The following is a 22,220-nucleotide window of genomic DNA, read 5'->3' as shown; positions in this document are numbered from 1 at the left end:
AATTATGGGGAATTTTTTTTCAATGTTGAAATACTAATATACGGGGGGACTCAAAGTTTTTGAGGTAAAAGGTTGTTTTTATTTTTGGGGTGTAAAAAATTGAAAAAAACTACAAGAAAAGTCTCCGAACGTTTGAGTTTGAAAAATCTTAAATTCATGAGGAAAAAAAGTTCTATTTTCAGTTTAGAATATTTTCAACTTACAAAAAAACATCCAAATTTTTCAATTTACAAGATTGATATGTCACAAACTTACTGTTAAAAAGTCAAAATTTAAGAGTTTGAAAAGTCAATAATTCATGTGAAAAAGTCCAATTTAATAAGTTTGAAATGTTGAAAATTTATGATGAAATAAATTAAATAAATTAATAAATCTATTAATTTTAAAAGTCACAAATTTATGAGAACAGACAACTATTTTAAGAGTTTGAATAGTCATAAATTTACACGCAAAAATATATAATTTAATTAATTTGAGAAGTCAAAAATAGATTAAGAAAAATTATCAAAAATGTCATGTTTCAGAAGTATTATTTTTATAAAAAAATTTTTTAGAGTTTAAGAATCAGAAAATTATGAGAAAACTTTTTTTAAGTTTTAAATTCATAAGGTGAAAAAATCCTGTTTTTCACTTTTTAGAAAGTCACAAATTTACAAAAAAAAAAATTTCAAGCTTAAAAGTCACTACCACATGAAAAAAATCAAAGTATTGAAGTTTGAAGTTTGAAAGTCTGAAACTTATGAGGGGAAAGAAATCCCTCTTTTTCAACTAGAAGGTCAGAAATTCCTGAGAAAAAAATACAATCTTATGAGATTATGATGTCATAAATTAATACGAAAAATATTTAAAATGTTCACGTTTGTAAAATCTCAATTTTATTTTAAAAATTAAAATTTGAGATTTTGAAAGTCACAAATTTATGAGGAAATGAATTAAAGATTTTGAGTTTAGAAAGTCCTGAATTTACGAGGGGGAAAATCCTATTATTTAAGTTTAAGATGTCTTAAAAACACAAGAAGAAAAAAAACATTTTTGTGATTGAAAAGTCAAAATTTTACGAGAAAAAGTCAACATTTTTGATTTTGAAAGTCGTAAATTTACAAGAACCAATACTTCAGATCAGACCAGATGAAGCCTTTTGTTTTGCACAAGTAGTGCAACATTAAATCATATCAATAAACGGATTTCCCTTTTGGACATTTATACTGGGACAAGGGCATTTACCAGTTCAGCATCCTAATGGAGCTATAACAGCTCGGTCCAGTGCATGTAAATGTACTGAGTGAACTGATAAAGACTATTATTCAGTTAGAAAGTGCTCTAAAAAGTGTAAAAATGCACGTGAAATGCTGCAGAATAAGTTATTTTGATCTTTAAAGGCCTTACAGGATGTAAATGATAAATATAATAAAAAAAATATCTTCAGCAGACGGGACCAGCAACACAACATCTTAGTGAAGCCAGCATTAAAAAACAAATATTAACATCATTCTAAACCCGTCTCATCGTCTCTCAGTTCAGGAGAATCAAACTGTTAACACAGAGAGAGCTGGAGATCCGTACCAGACATAAAGAGTAGAGCGTTTATGATGTAAACAGAGCTGTGCAGTCGTCCATCCATACATAAACCAGTCTGCTAAATCAAGCTTTAACTGTAGTTAGCCTTAGCTGTGCATTTAAACGCACCAAAGGCGAGCACTACAGCAGCCAATCCTGAGGCAGGATCCGATCATGGAACTCTTCAAATTTGTGATGCAGACGTAGAGGAGGAGAATCTCTAAGTTTGTATTTCAGCTGTAACCGTCTGTCTTTGGGACCCGTCCAGGTCTTTGAATATTCACTCTTTCAGGAGAATTGAAGTCACGATCCAGAACTCGCCACTCTTTGAGTCTGACCCCTGGAGGCTGAAGGAGTCACGCTGGTCGTGTTCGTCCTCCTGCGCCATGATGAAGCTTTATTCTTCCCTCTCAGTGAAGGCTTTGATTTCTTTCTGTAAGCGTCTCTTTTTGGACTGTTGGGAGCCCCGAGGTTCTGCAGAAGTCTCTTCTGAAACACGGTCTGGAACATCTGCTGTGCCTGCAGGACAAAGACAGAATACAGAGATGACTCAAGGACGGAGAGCGCGGCTAACGGGGTGGCTAACCTTGGCCCAGCTTGGATTTAACACAGATATCAGCTTTATTGTGGTTTTACTTCAGGTTACGAGTCACATTTCTCACATTTACGTTCATTTTGTTGTGTCTAGTCTTTGAGAGGATCGATGAAATCTGCACCCAGTCCACCAATGAGCTGATTCTTTCTTTTATTTGGAAGTGTGCTGATGTAGTCCAGACTCACCGTGACAGGTTCTGTGGTGGTTTGTGAAGCTGTTGTTGTCGTTGATGGATATGCCGTGGTCGATGGCTGACTCTTTGGTTTAGCGCAGTACAGCTCCAGATGTTGAAGTTCACAGCCGGCAGGTCGACAGCACTGATCCACGATCCCTTTACCCCGGGGCCGAGTGTTGTAACGAGACCCCGAACCTCTACCTGCACCAGAGAGAAGAATATTAAACATGAGATTCTTTTGTAATGTTCTTAAAAAATGAGAATAATCAAGTTTTTATGTTTACAGAGATCACAAGCACCATACAAACAGATGAGAACAAATTTTAATCTTTATATGGGCAGAAACAGCCGGCTGTGGCAGGAAGTAGAGGGGGGTCGTCCACCATTTAAGCTGTTTCCTCTATTTGGTCTGGCTCATTTCGGTTCAATACAATATATAATTAATAGCATGTGTCCTCTCAAAAGTTGGAGGAAATTATCAGAATAATCGACCAGTACTGTCTGTCTTTTTGCTCCCCCTCTGCTGGGGTACTAGGTAGACTTCTCTGACCCCGAGGGTGGAGTTAGACTCCCTGCAGTCTGCTGATGATGGCCTTTTAAGTATGATGGACACAGCGGTGTGTTAGGAAGAACATTTGGCCCTGGCGTTTTTAGACGCTTTACTCCTGGCTGAACATGTTGGGAAGCTGTCATGGTGGATTTCATGAAACAAAGACTTGGTCTACATTGCAGACCTGAGGAGACTCTGCAAGGGGTCCACAGGTAATAAAACCCACAACGATCCCCTCATCAGGGCTGTAGCTCGTGCTTCCAGCTTCAGCTAAACTTTGGCACATTCATCAACTGGCAGGTCAACTACAAGACGCCATCCTGACAGGAGGGCTGCAGAAAGCCCACTGGTAAATGAAGCAGGACGATACCAGCCCTGCTCTCATCCTAAAGCCAAATCTCAGCCCCACAACTTTTAACTTGCTGGAACCATGGAGGGAACTCCAACAGACTGACCTCTACCCAGTTCTGGATCACAGCTGTAGGAGCATTTCATGTGCACTCACTAAAAGCTAATGCAGCTCTTATTTATTTATTTTATTATTATCATCATTTTTTTATCTTTATTTTTATTTTATTTTTTATTTTATTATTTTTATTTATTTTATTTATTTATTATTTTCATTACTATTATCTTTTAGTTTTTAAATTTGTATTTATTATTATTTATTTTTTTTTATTTAAAGCTAATGCAGCTTTATTTGTCATTCTGCCTCAGCTTATGTGTTGTTGATTTCCTTTGCTGTGTCCATTTATATCCACTACAGTGCCTTCACCTACACAAACACTTGTGTGACTGCTGTAGTTATTATTCTGAGTTTGTAGACTCCTTAGCCTGAGCTTTCTTTGTTTTCAGGCTAAACATGTGAGAAGCACATGTGTAGCCGTGTGTGTGTCGGCCATATTGTCTTCTTTTTTAGTCGGCTAGTTTAAAAACGTCTAAAACTTTTCTCTCTCTCTCTTACATGCTCAAATTTTTCCCTTTGCTTTTCTTTATAATAGTTTATTTGTTGTCGTTTAGTTTTATAATAAATATTTAACTAATAGTCCTTGATTCTGATTGGTGCTGCTTTGTTGAATAAATTCTATTATAGGAATAAAGATGTTTTTGTGCAGAGGGCCATGCTTGATTTTACACTTTCTATTTATTTAAATTCTATTTATTAGTGAAATAACAATGATATTTAAATTTTAATTGAGACTGATTTTGCTCCTTTTGGGTCGTTGTTCCCTGTCTTCAGGTGGTGCCCTGTTAGTTATTAATATTGATTATTTGTTCTAGTTATTTATAATAATTATTAATTATCATAAATATCTAATAATAAACAGACCTAGCATTAAAATCCCAGCAAAGACAACACTGTCAACCTGTTCCTTCCTCCTTCATCTGAACCATCTGAAAATGTGCTCTTGAGTTTTGCGACAATAATGACTCCATACAGAGAGTTAGTTTTGTGTCTGTGTTAAAACAAGTCAGAAAATAACACATAAATCACTAATATGTCTATTATTATTAATGCATTACTGTCTCTCCTTGATGTATAACAAGCTAACCAGCTCTGTGAGAGAGAAAAGTGAAAGAAAATCTAGAAACCATTCTGGTGAGACACCCCTAGTGCCACGTCTGAAGAGTCCACAGTTAAGCAGAACACCATAAGGGGCTGTTTTAAACTCCCAGAGTCTTCATGGTGATTTATATCTGAGCATCTTTGTGCTGTTTCTCTCTCTGCATTGTTTTTTTTTTTGTTTGTTTTGTTTTGTTTTTTGTTTTGATAAAGTCTGTTTTTATTTATTTAACTTGTTTTAACAACACATATCACACTGAGGCACAGCGTCCTGCGGCCATGTTGGAGCATCAACATCGCTCTGATAGCAGATGGAGGCCTTGGTCAGAGCGGGGGAAAAGTTACAGAGTGAAAAGGCTTGTGGGTAAATTTCTACGTGCATTTTAAAGATATGACGTCAAATAAGGTGATGAGGGTGTAGATATAATTGTGTCTAAAGCTGACCCGCTGTGAGATACGGTATCTAAAGTAAATTAGCTGCAGAAAATCAGATTTCCTGTGAGAGTAAAGCGCCGCTGCGCTGAGCTGTAGGACAGCTGAGGTTGTTGTGGCTGGTCAGGACGTGTTTGTTAATGCAGGTTTGATAACTCTCTCAGTTTCTACTGTTTTCATGTAGACGCTTTGACCATGACCATATCTGAGATATGAAGCTCTGCTGTGTTCGTGTTAACTCTCAGGGTAGAATAACCTTGATAACAGCAGCCCTATCAGCTCTCTGTAATATTTAATAACATCTACATTAGAGGGAATATTATCAACCTGCCAAACAAGATACAGGATACTTATGTTTTTAATAATCACAGTAGAGACGGGACGGGATTTTCATATATTTGATGGATCATTGCATGTAAATTCAGCCACTAGGGGGCTCTCAATCAAAACAAAAAAAAAATGAGGTGATGTTGCCTTTACGTAGAAAGGGCAGCTGATGAGAGACTGGAAATATGAGAGAAAGAGGACAAGCATCAAGACCTGGTCTGAGACCAGATCATGGAGGACTCTGAACTCTAAGCTAAACCGTCTCCTGTTTCTGCTTTTATACCAGATAAATTCAGACCTCACAGGAACTTCTCTGTCACATTTATGTCCAATAAAAGTATAAAACTCCACAGCAGACTCACCCAAGTATATTCCTCGATCCCCACACACGAACAAGAGGTCACTGAGGAGGTCGGATCCACAGCGTAGTCTGGCGGCCTCCGAGGAGAGACACATGGTGGAGAAACACAGACACAGCCGGACACACCACACCTGAGACGGAGAGGAAGTGGAAATAAATGAAGTTTCTGTTTGGGCTTTATTCTAGAAAGGACAGTGGAAAGAGACAGAAACTGGAGAGAGAGCGAGGAAGGACATGCAGGAGAGGAGCCACGGTCCAGAGCGGCCCACTTAAAGGACCACAGCCTCTGAACAGAACCATCGAATGAAAAAGGTGAAAATCACAATAAAGTTTAAACTATAAATACAGTTTCTGACTGTCACAGTTAATATTTACAAGTATTGGATCCTTGTCTTCTTTATTCTTTAGTGCAGGGGTGTCAAACTCAGTCCCAGCAGGGCCGGGTTCTGAATTTAGGTCTAACCTGAGAGCCTAACAGGGTCAACATTCAACCAGAAACTGTTAAACTCATTTTGCACAGTAAGAAAATATGAGAAAAACAAAACTTAACACTGATGATAAATTATTTTAATATTAAAAAGTCTAAATGATCAGTTTAAAGGCTCAAAATCTGAAATAAAAGTCAAACGTTTAAGTTCAGAAGGTGTAGACTCAAAATTAAATGTCAAAATGAAGATTTTTAAGGTAAAGCTATGAGAGTAAGGTCAAAATCACAAGTTTGAAAGGTTGAAATATGAGATAAAATGTAAAACTGAGCCTGAAAGGTCAAAATATGTGCTTAAAATTCAACGTTACAGTTGAAAAGGTCAAACATGACTTAAAATGTTAAATTGTGAGTCTAAAAGGTCAAAATATCGCTAAAAAAACTCAAAATGAGGAATTAAAAAAGTCAAAATATGAGATAAAAGTCAAAATTGGGAGTTTTAAAGGTCAAAACACAAGTCAAAACATTAAATTGTGAGTCTAAAAATTCAAAATGTGACAAAAAAAGATCAAAATTTTGAATGAAAAATGTCAAAAGACAAAATAAGAGTCAAAATCATGAATTTTAAAGATCAAAGCATGAGATAAAACTTTAAAATGTGAGTTTAAAATGAATCACAAGTCTATTATTTCCCACATTCCTGACTTTTAATCTAATTATTCTTATTTATTCTAATTTTTATGACTTACTGAGGATATTTTAAATCAGCAGTGTTTAGTTTATATTTTTATTCTGGAGGAAATCTGCAGACCTCATACCGATGTACCAGTTAGAATTAAAGTATGATATGATCTTGCGGGCTGGGTATAAGTCTACGACAGGCCAGATTTGGCCCCCGTGCCATGAGTTTGACACCCCTGCTTTAGAGCTACGGTTCCAGATCAGACTGCATTTTGACCTGATTCTATGATTTTATTGCTTCCATCATGGGTGAGTGCTTCAGGAAGTTAAAGAGTTAATGTTTCTGTGGCTTTTTACCTCAAAAGTTAACGTTTCCAGTGGTCCTGTTTGGAGCTTTCTGATCAGGCCGGATTTGGCCCTTGAGTTTGACACCCCTGCTTTAAGCAAACATTAACCCTTTAACATCATAAAGCACTCATCCATGGTGGAATCAATAAAAACATAGAATCATGTCAGTATGGACGACAAATCAACCCAGAAAAGGCAAAATAATCAACTGTTGTTGTCCTATTCCTGCATGAACTCCTCAGGGAACCACTGGACTAGACTCACTTCAGTGTGTGAGGTTGCTCACCTGCGGAGTATGTGTAAATTACAGGTAAGAAGCACATTTTTACAGATCTGTTCACCTAGAGGACAAAGGGTTTTCAAACAGAGCTCCAGTGGGGGAGTCTGCCCCCCCCGTCCACCAGTGAGCTAACGTCGTGTCCTCACCCGCTCTGTTTAGACTGCAGAACTGTTTAAATCCAAACTACAGAGATAAAGTCCTGCTTCACTTTCAAAACTCTGTCCTTTATTTACTATATCCGTTAAATGAGGGGTTCTCAACTGAAGAATGGTCTCAGAGCTGCTCTAGTGGGTCACAAATGTGGGCTTAGAAAAAAAGATGGGGCAAAAAGTCTAGGATGTTTGTTCCTGAGTGGACATGCAGCAATATATTCTTATTTCACTCTGTTTTGATGTGGTAACAGGTAATTTTTGATGTTTTTTGAAGATCTTTACTTGTTTTTGTGATTATTTTGGTATACAAAGGCTGGTGTTGCTATGACGATGTGTGGATTTCCAAAGATCTCAAGAAAACAATCAAAATTTACATGCTATCCTGGGAAACTTAGTAAAAAGATATATATGCATGCTGTCCCTGGATTTCTGAGCTTTTATATGTGCTTGTTTTATCCTCTATTTGTTCAATCATTGCTCCATCTAAAGGATTGTTGAGTCATGATACGTCCTGAGGCTAGACCAGAAAAGAGCCACTACTTAAAACAATGTTTTATGTTTATTTATTACTATCAAAGGCAAACTGCAACCCAAGATCTGCCAACACTCAGAAGGATTGCTTTATATATTAAAATAAATGCTTCAATTCAATGCAAAAAAAAAGCTCTGACTTTCCTTTATCATACGCTGATGTTTTTCTGCATGCTTTGCTGCAGGAAAAGAATTAATTTTGCATGTCTACCACACAAAATATTACTACGGCTGGATTAATTCAACTTCTTCTTCTTTAAATAAGAGGCAAATACCATCTAAAGACCTTTATGAGTTTTTACAGTTAAACCAGGACTGTGCAGACTTGAAGGAGTCTTGTGGATCAGGAGAAGACAGAAAATGTTCATAAAGATGTAGCTTCTGTTTCTGAGATGTAGAAAAGCCAGAGCTGCAGTCAGAATCATGGTTTCAGTCCCAGTTTAGAGAAATAAAGAGTGTGTGTTCTTACCTTCAGAGTCCGTGGTCGGGCAGAGGACGAGTGCATCCTGTCTGTGTGGAAGACTGGAGCAGACCTGCAGACTTTTATTCATGCAGGACGGAGACGAAGAGGAGGAGGAGGAGGAGGACCACGGCTCGACGTTTCCTCCCTCCTCAGCTCCTATCAGAGGATTTCAAACGCTCTGTCACTGCGGAGGAACAAGTTCTGTTGTTCTCCCTGCAGATTTATCACAAATATAAACATGATAGCGTTTCTGAAGGCTGAGACTCGACTTAAACACGTTTCTGTTACAGTGATTCAGTTTGTGTCCCCTCTAGAGGACTGTATGAATAAAAACTACAACTCCAGCCTGGTGCATAAGGAGGTAAACAATAAACAGACAGTGGTGAGTGTTTCCAACCTTTGACCTCCCAAATCTGATCTGCTCACCCCTGAGTTAAGGTGGCGTTTGGTGCAAAGTTTAAGGGAAATCCCTCAGAATTTGTCAGCATGTAAGAGATGAAAACGAGGCAGAATCACAGCTTTAAATGTCTGTGATACTGAAATCTAAGAGTGTTGATGGCTCACATCGGACACGGCTGGAGGAAAGGCGTCCTGGTTCCAGGATGTTCATTTGACCACAAATACAGATCATTCAGAAAGTATTCATCCTGATACTACAGTAAAAGAAAAAAAAAAATTTCCATGTCTCTGATCATTGCTGAGATTTTTCTACACCTTGACTGGAATCCACCTGTGCTAAATTAACCTGATTGGACAGGACTCTAAAGGCTCACCCCTCCCTATAGAAGGCCTCACAGCTGACAGTGATATCAGAGCCTTTATTTAGAAGTTATTTCCACTCGTTTATATGGGATAAGTCAAAGTTCTGAATTTATTAGAATTCTTCCTCTCCTAAAACCACACGTATCCCCTAAAATATCACAGAAATTATGTTATTTCTTTGAGAATTCTTAAACTTTTAAAGCATCCCATAAGTACGCAAACATTTCTTCAAATGTTTCCAAATGTTGCAGTGAAATTTTGTCTTAAAGCCTAAATATACTTTATAATATATAATATATAGTATAATAAATAACATATAGTATAATATATAACATATAGTATTATATATATATATAAACTAGAAATGACCACAGAATTGCTTGTAAATTCCTGAAATTTTGAGACAAATTCAGCAAAATTTTAAAGGAATGCCCCCCAAAATTTCTTATCAAATTGCCCAAAAGTAACAATTGCATTCTTCCAAATTCCATGAAAATTTATGAAAGTTTCAAAGAACCAAACTCCCCAAAAACTTAATAATTTCAAAGCAAATTCAACCAATCGAATTAAAATGACATCCTCCAAAATCAGAAAAAAAAATTCCAAATAAATTTCCCAATTTCCACTCAAAGTTTTACCCAAGACTTCCAATAAATCTTATCAGAATATAAAAACATATCCCCAAATTTCTCATGGAAATGCCTGAAAAGTTCCATGTAAAGTCCTCTACAATATACAAAGAAATTCCATTAAATTTTCATAGAAAAATTTCACACTATCTCATAGCAAATTCTCCCCAAATTTCTTATCAAATTCACAAAAATTAACAAATGAATTCTGCAAAATTCTGTGGAAATTCTGGAACGTTTAAAAGAAATAAAATTCCCAAAAAACTTCAAAATTTCAAAGCAAAAACAATGGAAAAATTTCAAGTCACATTCTCCAAAATTTGAAAAACACTTTCTAAATGTTCAAGAAAATACCTAAAAATTCCCTGAATAAATTTCCCCATTAATTTCCAAATAAATGTCCAAAATTCTTCCAATGAAGCTTTCCAGAATATAAAAACATATCATTAAATATTCTATGGAAATACCTGAAAAATTCCAAGACAGTCCTCCAAAATATCCAAAGAAATTCCCTTAAATTTTCATGGAAATTCATTAAGATTTCAAAGGAGATTTTCCCAACATTTGAATCAAATTACTTAAATTGTTATGGATATCCTGGACAATTATCCAACAAAATGTAATTGCAGTATTTTTATGTTGTAGAAAAGCCTAAGTGTAAAGTCCTCATATGTACATGCAGATTTTCAGGAGGGTCAGTCCTGGAAAGTTTACTGGTTTCAAATTGGTCACATCCCAGTGTATTTTTTATTGTTTTAAATGTGAAGGAGTGGGGCAACAAGAGATTTTGTCAAACTCAGGAACAGAAACCAAGAAGGGCTGAGCTTTGGTTGGTTCTATAGGACACTGTTCGATGTTTGATACTTTAATATTTTTATACAAGTTTACAGTTAAATGATCCATCAGTCTAGTCTGTTTATATTCTCTCCAAAGTTGATCTGATGTTTAAACTTCAGTGTTTTGACCTGGAGGATTATTTCTGCACAGCATGCATCTCCATGTTGTCACGTTATTTTCAAATAAACTACCTCATAGAAGATGCATGGTCTCAAAAAAGCACGCCATAACTCTGCAACTTTGTTAAAATATGCTCCATAAATAAAGTTAATGACAGGTAAAGACCTTTTTTTCTGCTTACACTCGTTTCTTTATTGCAAATATTTGCACAAACAAAAAGTCATCAGATTTAAGTCATCATTGATGAAACACCGGGCCAAAAGATTATTTACATTAAATATGAAAATCATGAGACAGATTAACGGAGGGAAGAAACACAAGCACACTAAAGAAGATGGTAAAAAGGTAGCAGCAAAAACGAAGATTTTCACAACAAAGCTCGTCTTTTCTATTAATATGGTCCAGACTTTCACATTAAAAATTTCTATTTTACATTCGTCAGACTTTCACATTAAAAGTCTCTATTTTACATCCTTCAGACTTTCATATTAAAAGTCTCTATTTTACATCCGTCAGACTTTCACATTAAAAGTCTCTATTTTACAGCCGTCAGACTTTCACATTAAAAGTCTCTATTTTACATCCGTCAGACTTTCACATTAAAAGTCTCTATTTTACATCCTTCAGACTTTCATATTAAAAGTCTCCATCTCTCTTATGTCACTACGAGGATTTCATGTTCCGGAGTGCGGCTTCGCTCTGTCGGAGGCGGGCTTTCACCTGAGCGATCCTCTCCTCCTCCTCCAGCTCGGTGAAGTCGCACTCCTGCTGAGCAGACGAGGCGCTCTCCCACGCCCTGCTCCCACTCCAGGTGCTAGTGTTTCCCTGTAAATCCCCGTTCATGTAAACGCTCTGAGCGGGGCTCCGAGGGTTGCCCCCACCCAGCTCCTGTATCCTGCTGTTGGAGTTATTCTGCTGCTGAAACCAGTCGGCCGTCTCCTCCGCTGTCTGCCTCTCTGCGGCTTCAATGTTGGCTGGTGTGCGCGCTCTGTCGGCTGTCTGTGGGGGCGGAGCTGTGGTCTGTGGTGAAGAAATGCTTCCTGTAATGGCGTTGGTCTCATCCTTTCTGTTCTCACTGTGAATTTCTTTACTCTTGGTCTGACTCCTCCCGGTTCCTCCAGGGTTGACATGAAGCAGCTTCTGGAGGAAAAACGTCAAATCATCAGCATAAAAGTTCAGTTTTATCTCGTTCTGAGAGTTTGAGTTGAAGCCTCGTTCTATGTTCAGAGGTAAACCTTTAAACAGGCTGTAAAATATCCTCCAGACGTGGATTTTGGTATCATGAATGTTTGTTTCTATTAAATATGACCAAAAAGATGTCACAGACAAAAGATGAAGGTGTTTATGTCGACATTTACGCCACACAGAAAAGGAAGTCTTGCCTTGAAGTCATCTTAAATCAACAGCTGCCTTCACTGGAGAAATAAACACCTGTTTCCAGAGGAATCTACCATCTCCAAAGCTTATTTGCATGGGGTTAGCATTACCTATCAGTAATAATCACAGAGGCTGTCTGAGTTTTTAATCCACTGTGAATCGACCAGGTCTGTAGTTTATAAAGTAATATTCCAGGGTAAAAATATATTTAAGCTCATCCACAGGTTCACAGGTTATACTATGAGAACTGGCATCTCTTGGGACGGTAATTTTGTAGACCGTGCAACTCTTCTGAATAAAAAAAATGCATTTTTAAAGGGGTTTATTGATCACAAAAAGCTTGAAAACAGATTTAAAAAAAAAAGAAAAAAAAAAAGAGGCTGCACTTATTGAAATATTTTGTAGACGCTCTGGTATGAGAGAGCTACATCAAGGAAATGTCTTCAAAAATGAAGAGAATGAGACTGTCTCTTATTGTTTGGAATTTAAAAACAAGAACACAGCGAGGTTTTAGAGCTGCTCTCAGCAGAGCCTCATCTTTGGGGGAGTCCAGACCCCAGACTGGGAATCCTTGCTTTAGACCAGTGGTTCTAAACTGGTTTAGCATCCAGACCACCACGACGATTCAACACCCCAATTTTCTAACATTTTTCAATCATAATATTTTTACTGTAAAATGAGGCAGTTTGGACATGAAGACTCTCCTTTCAAAATAAAAGCACATCAGACTTTTTGCCTCATATTTTGTTCCAGGCACGAATCTGCGATCCATGTTTGGGTCCTTAATAGGGGTGGGAGAAAAAAATCGATACAGCATATTATCGCGATATTTTGTCTGGTGATATATCGTATCGTCTCGTCCACCAAGTATCAATGTTTTTCTTTTCAAATTAATTGCTAATATGAACCCAAGTCTATGATAATGGAAAAGTAAAATCAATTGTTTGTCCAGTGAGGTTGGCAGAGGTGACGGTCATAGAGGAGGATGTTAGAACGACAGCAGGGCACGAATGAGACGGACACGACACATGAGGTTTGTAAGAAGTGCTACATGAAAATAAAATACTGTCGAAATACAACAAACATGAGGGCAAGACTAATGCTAAATCAGCTTAAGAGCTGGAAAAAGTGCTGCCAGCTTTGTTCCCATGACTCCGCCCCCTCCTTGCTGACGTCACAGCCTAGGTGGGACATGGTGGCCATCCACTACTCCATCCATCTGGACGTTCCATTTGACGTTAGGATCGCGATATATCACAATATATCGTATGATGATGCTCACTGTATCGTATCGTATCGTATCGTATCGTGGGGCCACTGGTGATTCCCACCCCTAGTCCCTACCCACCAGTTGAGAAACAAAGGTTTAAATGTTGTTTTTAAAACAAACTCAAGACCTGTCATTTCACTCTGGCTTTGACCTGATTTTATTTTCCTCATCTTAATCTATTTTAGTGATTTAGGTTCATTTAGTTCTGTTTCAACCTCAGAATTATCTCTTAGTGGTCTATTGTTTATCATATTTCACCAACTTCTCCTGAAGTGTTTTATTTTCTTACATGAGAATATTTCCATGAGTTATCTTTGAGTGTTTTTAGCATGTTTTTATTCAATTTTATTTAATTTAATATTTTATTCTACTTTAACCTCCAGTGTTTCCTCCGTACATACTAGAGTCATAAATATTTGTCTCATGGTTTCTTTTATTTATGAGGTTTTTTTTACACTGTGTGTGGATTGTGGGGTGTTAGAGGGTTTGGTGGATGGAAGAGCGTCATATGTCCTTTTATTTAGTTATCTGTTTGTAAAGCACACTGTATAAATAAAGTTTGATTCATTGACAATAATAGACAATGATAGCTGGCGGGTCCTGAGGTTGATCTGACTGTAAATAGGATTATAATTTACTAAATAAGCAAAATGCTGCATTGAAGAAGGCTGAAAGAGAGATCATGGCCATAAAGTCAGTAGGAAAACATTTACTGAAGGAATAAATCAGCAGAGAGGAAGTGTCTCTGGATTCATAGGCTGGATGATATTGCATCCAGTAAGTTAGCGCCCCCTACTGGCTGTTAGGAAGAATGCAGGTTAAGGCTTTTCTACAGGGCTCCTACACACTTTAAAAATTAAATTCAAGACTTTTAAAGACCTGAACTCAGAAACAACCCACTGATCGAGTAGAAAACAGTCAAAAATAAGAGCCATGTGAGATTTGTCGGCTTACTGGACCAGGGCTAAAAAATCTGATTTAATGTTCAGTTTATGAAACGTTACATGATAAAAGACAAAAGTTTTTTTGGTCATATACACCGAACTTTGATGCCTCTGTCTCAATATTGTATGGTGACTTTTCTAAAGGTTTATTTTGGGCATTTTTGTGCCTTTATTTTGATAGAGGAGGATAGTGGATAGAGTTGGAAACAGGGATGAGCGCGGGGGGGAGACATGCGGTGAAGGGCCTCAGGCTGGATTTGAGCCCAGGCCGTCCGCGTACGCCTAACCACTCGGCCACCTACGCCCCTTGTATGGTGACTTTTATCAAACATTTTATCAGGTGTGTTGAACTGACTCTAAACAGTTTGACTAGTAAAAAGCAGAATAATACTTCTTAAGGAGGATCTGTTAAAACAAGGCAGGGCTACATGAATTTTTACGTGGGCGCCATGGTAGATCAGAGGTTAGAGATCTGGACTAGTGCTTTACAGCAGTTCTCGCTTTATTTAGAGCTAGTGATATAAATAAGAGAGGAGTCTGAGCATCCAACCCTGAACACTGAAAAAAATGAGGGAAATTCAGATAGAAACACAAAATCATTGATTATGAATAAAAGCACACTCTTTCCCTCATAAAGCTTACATTCTAGTAAACTTTTTATGATTTTAACATTTCAAAACTGAGTAGTTTCATTTTAAACAAAGAGAATTTAATTCACTGCTTAGGCGCCTAAAAACTAATGACTATCTAAAGTACGGGTGTCAAACTCGAGGCCAGGGGGCCAAATGCGGCCCATGGTGCAGTAAAACCTGGCCCACCAGTATGAGGTCTACAGATTTTCTCCAGTATAAAGATGTAACCTTAACCTTGATAATTTAGAATTTCCTTGCTGGTTCATAAAAATTAGAAAAAATAAACAGTAAAAATAATTCGATAAAAGTCAGAAGAAATTAGTGTTTCCTCTGTATTTTCAATTTTGCATCTCAGTTATGACTAAAAGTTATGGTTTTGACTTTTTATTTCATATTTTCACCTTTACATCTCATTACTTTGACTTTTTATCTCATATTTTTACCTTTATGATTAACAATTTTAAATTTTAAATCCTATTTAGACCTTTTAAAGTCATGTTTTTGACTTTTACCTCATGTTTTGACCTTTCTGAACTACTAACTTTAATATTTCCCATTCTTTTACCTTAAAAACTCACCATTTTTAATTTTATCTCAGTTTTTGACTTTTTAAATTCATGGTTTCAGTATTCTGTCTCATATTTTGCCTTTTTAAAAACATTGTTTTGACTTTAAATGTCATGTTTTTACCTTAAAACTTTTAAGTTTGACTTTTTATCTCAGATTCTCAGTTTTCAAATTATCGTGTTCACCTTTTAATTGTGAAATCATTTACCATCAGTGCCAAGTCTTTCACCCCCATAATTCATTTCTGGTGAAAATAAGCTTGACGTGTTATGGTTAAATATTGACCCTGTTAGGTCCTCAGGTTAGACCCAAGTTCAGAACCCGGCCCTGCTGTGATTGAGTCTGACACCCCTGATCTAAAGCTAACCTCACAGAAAGTCGGACATAAAACAGTTTAATTTACAGATTTCAGCAGGTGAGAGGATTCACTGTAATGCTGCTGAGAAAGACTTTTAAAAGAAGCTTTTCTTAACTGATATAAAAGTTCTGGAAGCTACCGTCTTCACTCTCTGATTAAAAATAATCAACATTTCAGTCCAAAGACCGCATCTGAAGAAGCTGCCAGAATCTCCTGATAGCATCTGAACTTGTCAGAGCTGGATTGTTTTTAGAGATTTATCTGCTAAAGAAGAAGCAGAGATCCCAGCTGTTAATTTATGTCAGCTCTCTCTGCCTCAAGTCCCTCCATGTGTTTGATTCAAGTCCTGACAGCTAAAGGTGTTATTGTGGCTGCTCTTACCTGTGTAGAGGAAGCTGTAAAGGGGGCTGCAGTGGGGGCTGTAGATGTGGGTGTAGTGGGGGCTGCAGTAGTGGTGATCGCTGTAGAGGGGGCTGTAGAGGTGGTTGTGTTGGTAGCTGTAGAGGGGGCTGTAGAGGGGGCTGTAGTGGGGGTTTTAGATTGGGCTGTAGAGGGGGCTTTAGAGGGGGCTGTGGTAGTGGTGATCGCTGTAGAGGGGGCTCTAGAGGGGATTGTGTTGGTAGCTGTAGAGGGGGCTTTAGATTGGGCTGTAGAGGGGGCTTTACAGGGGGCTGTGGTAGTGGCTGCGGTGGTGCTGGTGGGTCTTTTGACTAGATTACTCGGCAGTTTGAGGGACTTTGAAGGCAGCTTGATGCGTAGTCTCTTCTGTGGTGGTTTGGTTGACGGTTTTAGAGACGTCATCTGGGCTGGTCGCTGAAAAAGGAAGAGTGATACACGATTAGATATGAGGGCACAAAAAGGAAAGATCAAACCCTCTATTGAGACATCAGTGGTGGGAATAACACATTAATCTATTTAGACTGGATTAGGGCTGAACGGTTTTTGGAAAAAATCTTATTGCGATTTTCCCCCAGCATTGCAATTGCCATTTAATATGCGATTATTCCTTAACTTTCTTTGATTCTTAATCAAGGGCTGAGCAATTCTTCAAAAGTGTCTAATTCTGATGATTTTGACTCGTATTGCAAACTGGATATGAATTATTGCATTTTAGGGGTTTCTGTAATAATAAGAAAAAAGTACAAAAATGAAAAGGGTATGATTTTTGTAGACTTTTCTAAAAAAATGGCACCTGAATGACTGCATGTCATGCATAACATCGCTGTAGCCTATCCCAGGTATCATTGGGTGAGAGGTGGGGTACACCCTGGACTGGTCACCAGTCAAAGGGCTGACATAGAGAGACAGACAACCAGACACACTCACACCTACAGCCAAGAGTCACTAATTAACCTAACAAGCATGTTTTTGGTGGAGGGAGGAAGCCGGAGTACCCTGAGAGAACCCATGCATGCATGGGGAGAACATGCAAACTCTGCACAGGAAGGCCCTGACTGGGAGGAAACAGCGCTAGCAACAGTGCCGTGCAGCCCCCAGATAATATTATTATAATCATTTTTCTTTAAGATTTATTTATTTATTTTATATACATAGGCCTTTTCATGCCTTTTTTGGAAAGAGGAAAGACCGTGGATAGATCTGGACACAGGGAATAGAGTGTGGAAAGACATGCAGCAAAGGGCCACAGGCCGAATTTGAACCTGGGGTTGCGCCTTAAAACACTCGACCATCTGCACCCCCAGAATCTACTTTTTCTAATCATATTAAACTTCTCTTTGTTTTTGGAAAGCATCCTCCAACCTCCCTTCACCGTCTCATGACCTCCCTGGGGGTCCTGACCCCCACTTTGGGAACCACCGTTTAGACGACCAAAGCAGCAATAAATCAGACTAGAACATTTTGACAATGACCCAGATCTTTATGATTGCAGACACGCCACCCAAAGTCTGGGAAGATGTTGAAGATTTTGATTAGATGATTTGATGATTTTAAAAAATATTAAAGGGCTTAAGGGCCAAGGGTTTATGTGTCCACATGTTTTTATTTCATGTCTGTATTTTTACCAAGGCTTAGAAATGAAGATTTTAATGAACTAGAAATTCAGAGCAGCTTTTCAGAAACCCCCCATGGTTTGGGCTGCTGTTATTACCACTACTACGGCTGTAGAGGCTTTATTTTAGCTGGCCGTAGGTCTAATTAGGTCATGTCTGATTTCTACTTCCATACTGAACCTACACCGTAGCCCTGAGCCCTACACAGAGGCCTACAAACACAGCCGACGTGCACTTATGTCATCGTTTAAATGCCCTGCTACCTTCTTCTGGTTGCTGGCCGTCGTGTCTGACGTTGAAGGAGCCGTCTGGACCGGTTTAGCTTCCGGTTGTGGATCTGGTGTCTCTCCTTGAGGCTTCCTTCGGCTCGGCTTCCTTATGGACAGGTAAACACGACCTTGGTAGATGACGACGGCCACTTGGTAGGTGTGTGGCGCCGAGTCAGGAGGTAAAACGCCGGCGAAGGACGTGTCTGCGGAGACGCTGTGTCCATGTAAGGTTTCGTTCAACACCTTGTGAGCTTCTTTGTTGGAGGAGACAAAAGACATCTGTAGACGTCTCGTGGACGCCCGACAGTCTTCGGCGATCTTTGAGGACATGTTTTCTAACAATCGATTCCCTATTTCTGAGGGTCGCCTCTGGCCTTTTGGTCGGAGGACGGCGGGACAAATCCACACGCCCACCGCTGAGTCTGCGAGCTTCCTGGAGCCGTCAGAGTCCTTCACAGAGAGGCCCATTCGGTTCAGTACAGAGTTTGGTAGAGTACGGAGGGAGATGTTCTTCACCTCGGCGTCTCTGGGGATGTAGATTTCCTGTCTGACGAGGATATCCATGATCGGGGCGTTTACCTGTGAGCAGAGAGATTATCAGTGAGGCAGAAGGGTTTATATTTGGGTTTAAGTTAAGACTGTGTAAGTCGCCTTGTACCAGGATTTAAACTTGGATTATGGTTTTAGTAAAAATTAGACAATACTGATACCTGTTTGAACAGCACAGCAACAAAAATGGAGGTCTAAAGTAGGGAAAATCCTGCATGCTAACCAATCCAAATGCAATGCCAGGCTGTGCAATTACGTAATCGCATAGAAGGCTGGGATTACTTCAGTATTAAATGGATAAAAATGTCTGCAAAAAGACCATTAAATTTACAACAGTGCCACTATTACACTTTTTAGAAGGATTTGAATTTTAAAGAAAGGAAACACTTTTATTTTGAAGACAATTCTGTTAAAACTTCAGGGATTGTAACTTTTTATTTTACTTACTATTTGTATGTTTTCAGTCCTTACATACACTGACAAAAAAATTCTCAAGTATAATCACAACCTTACATTATAACCAAATCCTGCAGCAGTACTAACAACGATCTCGATGAGATTTCTGGTCCACAATCCCCCAGCCCTACTGGGACTGAGTACTGGAGACTACAGCAGGATAGAGGCCCAGATTGTTGTGCTCAAGTAAAAGTAAAATTATTTGGTTAAAATTTACATAAGGAGAAGTAAAAGTACTGATCTATAAATGTAGTCAAGTAAAAGTAGATAATTTAAAGTTAATCAGAGTACTGAGTACTTAGCTACTTTTGATAACAAGGAGCTTTAACAGTGAAAACCTGTCTTTCCTTAATGTGCAATAGAAAGAGAAAATGAGTCTCCAACCAGGATGTTTATAATAAGGCAGGGGTGTCAAACTCAATCACAGCAGGGGCTGAAATCTGAATTTAGGTCTCACATGAGGGCGTAACAGGGTCAACATTTAACCAAAAACTGTCACCTGTGTTTTCACAGGTAACGAATTTAACAGTGATGATAAAGGATTTTAAGATTTCTAAAAATAAAGTCAAAATGATTAAATATTACAACATCAATGTTACTGGGTGTCCATGTCAAATAAATGCTAAATAAATAAATGAGTTAAAGGCTGAAAATCTGAAATAAAAAGTCAACTTTATAAGTCGTAATGGTCAAAATACAAAATTAAAAGTCAAAATAAGGTTTTAAAAGGCAAATTTATGAGATAGAGAGTTAAAATCATGAGTTTATAGGTCAAAGTATGAGATAAAATTCTAGATCAGGAGTTTAAAAAGTGAAAATATAGGATAAAAGTCAAAGTTAGAAGTTGAATAGGTCATAATATGATTTAAAATGAAAAAATATGAACCTAAAAAGGTCACAAAATGAGAGAAAAGGTCAAAAAGTCAAAATCCCAAGTTTAAATCATAATCTTGGGATGCAAAATGAAAATATGAAATTAAATCACACATTAATTTCTTTCCCTTATTCCTGACTATTTCTACTCTCTACTTTTCAGATTTTTATGACTTAAAAATGACTTTTAAAAAAATCTTTCAAGGTTAAATTTACCTTTTTATACTGCAGGAAATCTGCAGACCCCATTCAGGTGAGCCATTTCTAATTAAAATATGAAGGGATCTTGTGGGCTGGGTAAAACTGCACCGTGGGCCTCATTTGGCCCCTGGTCCTTGAGTTTGACACCTGTGTTATAAGCCATGACTTTGCCTGGACTAAAATGCAGCAGCTGTTTTGGGGTGAAATGTGTGACCATTCTTTTGTTAAGCTATGTGCTACTGATCACCATGTCTTAAAGTAAAACTACCAGCCACTGGCAGAAAGCTCAGACCTTCTTATTTTGGGTTTGCATGTTTATTTTTCACTCAATACATAATGTTTTTTTTAAATGTCTAATACTTCCCCAAAGATATATTTCAGTAAAAATAGTGATTTACAAAAAAAGTACCAAGAAAAATTATTCAAATACAGTAATTTGAGTAAATGTAATTAGTTAGTTTTTATCCCTGGTACCTACACACTTTAAAAAAAAAAATTTTAAGACATGAATTAAAAATAATAACGCCACTTTCTGAAGAACAAATGGTCCAAAATGAAAAGTGTGCAAGATTCTTTTTACACCTCATTTTTTAAACGCTGTTTATGAGATATCAAATGGTATAGGATGAAGATTGTTTTGATTTTTGCCCAAATTTGATGATTTATGGCATGTTCTGATGCCTCTATTTCATCACAAAACTGTATAGTAATGTTTATTATAACACAAATGAGCAGATTTGTTAAGATCATTTTAAACTATGAATAAAAGAATCCTTAAAATAAAAACATTTGCCACCAAATAAAGATTTGATTAAGATAAGTCTTAGTCAAAGCGCCTTCTATAATCTAAGACCTCTCACTAGTTAAAAAAAGACTTTTAAAAACTCTTTAAAGCCGTAAATTTCTAAACTTGTAAGAGCTGTAAGGCCTCTACTGCATGAACACCTGGACAGACTTAATGAAACAAGCCCTTCATTATCTACTTAAAGGTGAGTCATAGCAGCTGGGCTCGTCCTGCCCAACGACATTTAAATTACCCTCCCCCTTTACTACCTCTGCTTTAGTAAATCAGTCTGACGTAATGTAAGGTTTCTCGGTCCATCAAAATCGTGGTAAAAATATTTAGCTGAGGGAATAAATAACATTAAATGCCTCGGAAAAGTCGAATTTGTCGCTAACGTCTCAGGTGTTAGTGTTTAAATAGTTACTGTGTTAACTCTAGACTTTCAGTAGAATCTTCCGGCGGTCACAACAAAAGTAAAAGACGGGAAAAACGCCTCAACTGACGTCTACGATGGTTGGTTTTTAGATTAAAACGCCGAAATACTTATTGGATAATTCCGAGATGAAAAAATTAACAACAAACATCCATTAAAGCTCTTATTACTCAAATTACAACCACAGACGCTATCGACCGAACGTCTCCATTTGACACAGTCACACTTCATGCCGTAACACCAACCGTTGAAATTGTTTGATGAGAATATCATCCTGTTTCCTGCGCTACCGTTCAGCTACCAACCTCATGTCAACACGACGACGAAATTAGACGATAACGAACATTTATATATAATTATTGTCGCTCATACCTTAACAAAACGCTTAAATCAAACGTTGACATCCGCAATGAGCTATACTTTCACTCCTTCACAGGACTTCCTTTTTCTTCCACCGCTTTCTTCTTCTGAGGTTAAAGTTCAGCTGGTATCTCTACTTGGTGTAAACATCGCCACCTAGTGGATAGTACAGATTAAAGCTCTCACAGCTTTTCACTGGAGAAAAGATCTGTTTTCTTCCAAGATAATTCAAAATTAATGAGGAAAAAAGTAAAAAAAGCACTTTGTCTTTCTGAATTGATGAAATAATTATATTATTTATACCACATTGTACACACAGTTCATATCTAACCATAAATCTTGCACAA

At 37.7% G+C, this 22,220-nt stretch overlaps 2 protein-coding genes across 5 annotated transcripts; both read right to left on the bottom strand.

Moving 5' to 3' along the window:
- Positions 1–523: 523 nt before the first annotated feature.
- On the bottom strand, positions 524–8,708 carry LOC121517695 (insulin-like growth factor I). Its single transcript, XM_041799662.1, has 4 exons — positions 8,447–8,708; positions 5,563–5,692; positions 2,338–2,528; positions 524–2,076 (listed from the first exon to the last, which is right to left on the bottom strand). Exons 1-4 carry the CDS (start codon positions 8,480–8,482, stop codon positions 1,861–1,863), a joined length of 573 nt encoding a protein of 190 aa, XP_041655596.1. The 5' UTR covers positions 8,483–8,708; the 3' UTR covers positions 524–1,860.
- Positions 8,709–10,936: 2,228 nt separating this feature from the next.
- Positions 10,937–21,971, bottom strand: LOC121517893 (mucin-5AC-like). 4 transcript variants are annotated; one of them, XM_041799991.1, is made up of 4 exons: positions 18,928–19,576; positions 18,212–18,796; positions 16,318–16,749; positions 10,937–11,925 (listed from the first exon to the last, which is right to left on the bottom strand). In XM_041799991.1, exons 2-4 carry the CDS (start codon positions 18,779–18,781, stop codon positions 11,452–11,454), a joined length of 1,476 nt encoding a protein of 491 aa, XP_041655925.1. In that variant the 5' UTR covers positions 18,782–18,796; positions 18,928–19,576; the 3' UTR covers positions 10,937–11,451. The 4 variants fall into 4 exon arrangements, with proteins under 4 accessions (XP_041655925.1, XP_041655924.1, XP_041655922.1 ...); XM_041799990.1 differs by lacking the exon at positions 18,928–19,576 and adding an exon at positions 21,759–21,890 and having other exon boundaries at positions 10,938–11,928; XM_041799988.1 differs by having other exon boundaries at positions 10,938–11,928; positions 18,928–19,265.
- Between the last annotated feature and the right edge of the window lie 249 nt (positions 21,972–22,220).

This window comes from Cheilinus undulatus, linkage group 11 (genome assembly GCF_018320785.1).
Source record: "Cheilinus undulatus linkage group 11, ASM1832078v1, whole genome shotgun sequence".
In the NCBI taxonomy this organism is placed as follows: Eukaryota; Metazoa; Chordata; class Actinopteri; order Labriformes; family Labridae; genus Cheilinus; species Cheilinus undulatus.
The sequence above is the reverse complement of the archived record's forward strand: the minus strand, read 5'-3'. Positions and strand labels throughout refer to the sequence as shown.

Coding starts and splice junctions, on each gene's coding strand:
- LOC121517695 (XM_041799662.1), bottom strand. CDS start 8,482: ATGCACTCGTCCTCTGCCCGACCACGGACTCTGAAG. Junction 5,693..8,446: donor CCCGACCACGGACTCTGAAG/GTAAGAACACAC, acceptor TCTCCGTCTCAG/GTGTGGTGTGTCCGGCTGTG. Junction 2,077..2,337: donor CCACCACAGAACCTGTCACG/GTGAGTCTGGAC, acceptor TTTGTCCTGCAG/GCACAGCAGATGTTCCAGAC.
- LOC121517893 (XM_041799989.1), bottom strand. CDS start 18,781: ATGGATATCCTCGTCAGACAGGAAATCTACATCCCCAGAGACGCCGAG. Junction 16,750..18,211: donor CGGCCAGCAACCAGAAGAAG/GTAGCAGGGCAT, acceptor TTCCTTTTTCAG/CGACCAGCCCAGATGACGTC. Junction 11,929..16,317: donor TTACAGCTTCCTCTACACAG/GTAAGAGCAGCC, acceptor TTTTTCCTCCAG/AAGCTGCTTCATGTCAACCC.